The 4,913-nt window shown below is 45.6% G+C and overlaps 1 protein-coding gene across 1 annotated transcript in view; it reads right to left on the bottom strand.

The window, feature by feature from the left end:
• Positions 1 to 3,893, bottom strand: part of LOC105557652 — a 47,621-nt gene extending 43,728 nt beyond the window's left edge. The window contains exon 1 of the mRNA XM_012004953.1: positions 3,650 to 3,893. Coding sequence (XP_011860343.1) covers positions 3,650 to 3,845 — 196 coding nt within the window. The 5' untranslated portion in view covers positions 3,846 to 3,893. The remainder of the gene's footprint in view (positions 1 to 3,649) is intronic.
• Positions 3,894 to 4,913: the final 1,020 nt, after the last annotated feature.

Below are 4,913 nucleotides of genomic sequence, written 5' to 3'. Positions count from 1 at the left end.
ACAATTTTTATACTTTTTAAACTTTTGATAACAGGGTGCTAACGGTGCCCCTTTCCACTAGCATTAAGCACTCTACTGACGTCGTATCGCCGCGCGTGCGCAAAACAGCCTAGCCCCAATCGCAACACTGATCACTGATCCCGAGTGCCGGCTGGCGAGCAGGGCCCCGGCGAAGGAAAAGGGCCGTTTGGCGACCGTTTAACCGCCGAGACGATAAAGAGGGCGGGAAAGCGGAAGCGCCGCGGCGCCAACGCTTCTCACCCTACCGTCGCCATTGAAGAACGTGGCGGCGGACCTGATGGAGGGACGAGTGGGGGGGGGGGGCTCGGTTTCACCGGCGCCGACGCCGGTTAGGTTAGGGTTAGGTTTTCGGCTTCGATTCTGGCGCCGTGTATTGCCCGGTTTACCGGGGGATGCATCATGGTTTGGCCGGAATTGGAGAACCCCAGCTCTCAGGGGGCCCGAACGCGTCCCCAGGTTGCGGATAGGGGCATGACCTCTAGTTGAGCCAACACCTCCGCCGAGCGCTACACGACCGCATGATTGTGTGCGTGCCGGAACCCCACCACGCGCCATCCCCCACTACCGTGGTAGCTAGGTGGCAGAAACGCAAATCTGAGATCACTGGGCCCGGCCTGGCTGAGGTGTTGGCCTTGTGTAAAGCCAATTTCATCTTGACCGAGCTGGACATCTCGGGCCTCCGCATGAGGAGGACCCTCACGGGGGTACCCAGAACATAAAACTCATAATGACATCATTATGACATCACTTAAGTTATTTTGGAAAAATCATAATGATCTCATTTGATACATTTTTGGCTATGTTTTGGTGACTTATTTATGACATCATAGTGACTTTAATATGACCTCCAAAAAGAAGAATATTATCTCAAATTGATTGATACACGAAATTTATTTGCATTATACATATTAGCGAGTATACATATTATTATTATAAATAACTAATAATAAATATTATTGCACACAAAATGTAGTACTTTAAGAGATCATATGTTAATAATGTAAAAATTAAAATAAAATATTTATTTTTAATGGGAAAGCAACTTAAAAAACTGCGCGTGCTTAACAGAAAATGATTTAAAAAAATAGAAGTAGTTCAAAATAGAAATTCTGACAGCCGTATTAAAATAATATAAGTACATCATGTTAATATGAAAATTAACAAATTTTCCTCTAATTATCTCTTTTAACTCTCTTTTAACTATAACGTAAAAGTACCAATGTTTGAATATGTACTTAAAATCTATGATTCTTTGCGTCCTCTTTAAATCAATTTTCAATCATTTTTGTTTGGGTAACTTTTAAGTGATGAATTAAATCATGATGACGTCATTATGACGTCATTATGAGTTTTATGTTCTACCTGGGTACCTGCCGGCCCGGGGGCGTCTGCGAAAGCGGACGCCCTCAGGGACAAAATTGCGGCAGTCGTTACGGATCCGGGGGTGCGAGTCGTCCGCCCCGAGTTGCGCAGGGAACTGCGCATTCGGGGTTTGGATGACTCAGTTACCCCTGAGGATGTCCGTGTGGTCATGTGCCAGGTGGGTGGGGGGGGGGTATATATGACATGATATAATAATCTCCTGGGGGTCGCCGCGGACATCAGTCTGGGCGGCCTTCGCCGGGGCCCGGGGGGAACCATGGGCATATGGACTCGTTGCCCAGTGCATATGGCCGTGGTCTTGGTCAGGGCCAAGACTCTGACCGTGGGGTGGGCGAGGGAGGCGGTAGAATTACTGCCGCCTCGCCCACTCCAATGTTTTAGGTATTTGGCGAGGGGCCATGTGAAGGCGCGATGCCCTGCGGAGACAGACCGCCGCGGCCGATGTTATCGGTGCGGTGGCAACGATCACCTCTCTGCGGGGTGTCGTGCCGCTCGGCCCAGCTGCGCCCTCTGTGCTGATTTGGGTCGGACTGCCGACCATCGGCTGGAGTCCGCGAGCTGCGGGGCACCCTCTGTGCCGGCTAAGCCTCGAACGCGTAGGCCTGCCCCCTCCCGGGCCGGCTCCTCTTCCCCTTCCCCGGAGAGGGAGAGGAAGTTGGCAACGGGTAAGGGGGTAAAGTACCCTGGTAAGTTTCCACTGAGAACAGGGACTGGAAAACAAGGCACATCAGCGAAGAGGAGGCCCGTCACCCGACGGGCCGCCCGCCTTGCCAGCGAACGGGGCACGTCGGCTAGGGGGCCGACCTTCGGGAAGGCCACCCGCCCCGCCATCGAAGGAGACTCAATGGACGGTACAGGGAAGGAGGAATCTGTCCCCCTCCCGTCGGGGTTGACCCCGAGGGTCTCCTTGAAGAGACTAGGAGGGGGCTATCTGTACCGGGGTGAGGCACTTAACTCCTCCCCCGATTCGGATGGCCTTGCGGATGGCCTCCTCGGCGTATGACTGATGAGGTCCTTAATAATCTCCTGGGCGGCGAGGGGATGGACGTTCAATAAACGTTCCTCTCCTCGTAACCGCCTGGGGATCATTCTCCATTTTTAGTAAGGGGTGGGACCACGGGCATTGCACCAAGCCCGTGGTTTTTATCCGCTCAGGGCCGTGACGGAGTAATTACGGGTAATAATCGCTCCGCCATTGCACTCGGCCCTGGACGTTGCGTGAGGGTGAGCTAGGTGTAGGCTCCCCTCCGCTTAGCGGGGTAGGTCTGGGGGTATTCATTATATACCCCCCTAGGAATGGTCAGCAGGGTTGGAGGGCGGCCCGACGTAATGCCTTTCGGCGGTTCCAGGTCGCCCCCTGTTTAACCCAGAGGTAGTACACCCCCAGGAGTTTTAGTTGGTAAGGTGGCGCCCCCGGTGGTTAGCACCAGACCAAGGGCGCTGAGTTCAACATATCCTCTCGGCCTTCCCGGGCCGAGGGGAATGCATGAGCATTTCTCCTGAGTTATAAAAAAGGTTAGGTTAGGTTAGGTGACAGCTTCACATAGTGATATTTTTAATTTCTCTTCGTTTTTTTATAAAGTCGACTGTTCCTGACTTTTTCTTTATGCGTACTTCAATTGTGTGAAAGAAGTGTAATTTTATAAAGTAAATTTCAAATTTAACACAAACTACGAATTAATAATTTCAAATATCAATTTTTTCATTAGATTGCTGAAGTGAGTGTTTTAAGTATGAAAATGTTCTGCTATGCAGTACGCAACTTATCCTGGTATTAGTTTGTGCATAAAAACCAATAAAAAGAATTTGACTGTGTCGGTAAAAAGGTGGCTGAGGAATCCTCATTTTTAATTTGGATATTCGAAACCTTTTTAAATATTTTATTCCTTGAAATATATAGATTTTGAATTGAAGACATACTTGTAAAATACACTTTCATGAACTATTGAAAGTGTTTGTACACACTTATGAGTAAAGTGAAAAAAATAGCAGATATTCTCAGGAAGGTATATGATAGAAGTGTACGCTAAAATGCAAATAGAAGACGGAACGCGGCACAGCTTGCGGGTTCGTGCGAAAATTAATAAGTATAAAAATGAGAGATGACTACGGTGGTGACTAAATGTCGTGATGCTAATGAACAACTACAGAGAATATTAGAAAACTATTTCCCTTAGTCAGAACGCACCTGTCACATGTGACCGTGATGCCGGAGACAGGTAAAGCTTAGGAAGGCAAAGCTTACCGAGTGTACGGAAGACGATCGGTCGGCTTCGAAACTTCTTTCCGGCCCTCACGGCGGTTACGACCAGCTGATATTGCGTGTCAGCCCGGAGGCCGCTTAAGGTGACTGCTTCGCTATTTCCCGCGACCACCGCCACCACCCTGTAACTAACCACCTTGCCGTTATGATTCTGTGTTTTACGGTCGTTCGCGCGCATCCTATTAATTGAGATATTTCCACGGAAGTATCCCAAACATACAGAGACCTGAGAGATCTCCCTAATTATTATAATTATCATAAGAAAATAATTTTCCTGCACCAGTAAAATATATAGACTAATAAGTTAAATTATTACGAATTACGTAAAAAGTTACCCGCGGTAACTTTTTCTCATTTTCTGTGTTTGTTTTTGTGAAACAAACCCTTCTTACGAAATCAAATTTGTTTACAGATTATATCGTTAACTAAAATGTTGACAGATATTATCTTTACGAGGATAAAGCTGGATACAATACGACGAAATTTGAATACTTTGAATAATGATAGACATTTTCTGGCTGATATGCTTACACTGTAAAAAAAGTGCATGTAAAATTACAATTATTATAGTAAGTAATATTGGAACCATCTATTAAAGGTATATATTTTCATACGTCAGTAAATTTACACTTTATAGGTAGAATTATTAGGTAATAAGTAAACTGCTAAACTTGCTTTTAATTGTGTAAATTTTACAACTTTTTGTAATTTTTTATCATGTATAAACAAGTGGTTACAGAATAAAGATTTAAAAAATTGTTTGTAAAAGTACATAAATTTATATATTCCGTTATTAATATGTAATTCTTGCATTTATTAGGTATATAATTTCACATACTTTTTTACAGTGTATACACCGAGATATCTACATGGGATTTTGTAAACACTCGCTAATGAATTATCACGATCAACACATTTTTGAGCATGAATACACATATCAATCATAAATAATTACACAGCCCCACAAAAAAGTTGTCTGGGCCTAAGACAAGACAAGTGTATTCTTAGTATTTTGACCACAGATATCTACAGGGTGAGTTATAAGATTTGTCCACGAGCTCGTGAGAAGGTAGAACGGATCGAGATGAACAAAAAAAGTCCTGAAACATTTTGCAATTTTCGCAATAGTTAACGAGAAAAAAATTATCGAAAATCGTCGTCTTTGCCCTGCCCACTGTCCAATTCGAGCGCGTAGCGAGATGTGACCGCCCGGCGATCGATATTGCCTGGCGAGGGGGGGGAGGGG

Source organism: Vollenhovia emeryi, unplaced genomic scaffold (assembly GCF_000949405.1).
Source record: "Vollenhovia emeryi isolate VEMERY1.0 unplaced genomic scaffold, V.emery_V1.0 DF939436.1, whole genome shotgun sequence".
In the NCBI taxonomy this organism is placed as follows: Eukaryota; Metazoa; Arthropoda; class Insecta; order Hymenoptera; family Formicidae; genus Vollenhovia; species Vollenhovia emeryi.
Note: the sequence above shows the minus strand (reverse complement) of the source record. Positions and strands in the feature narration are given on the sequence as shown.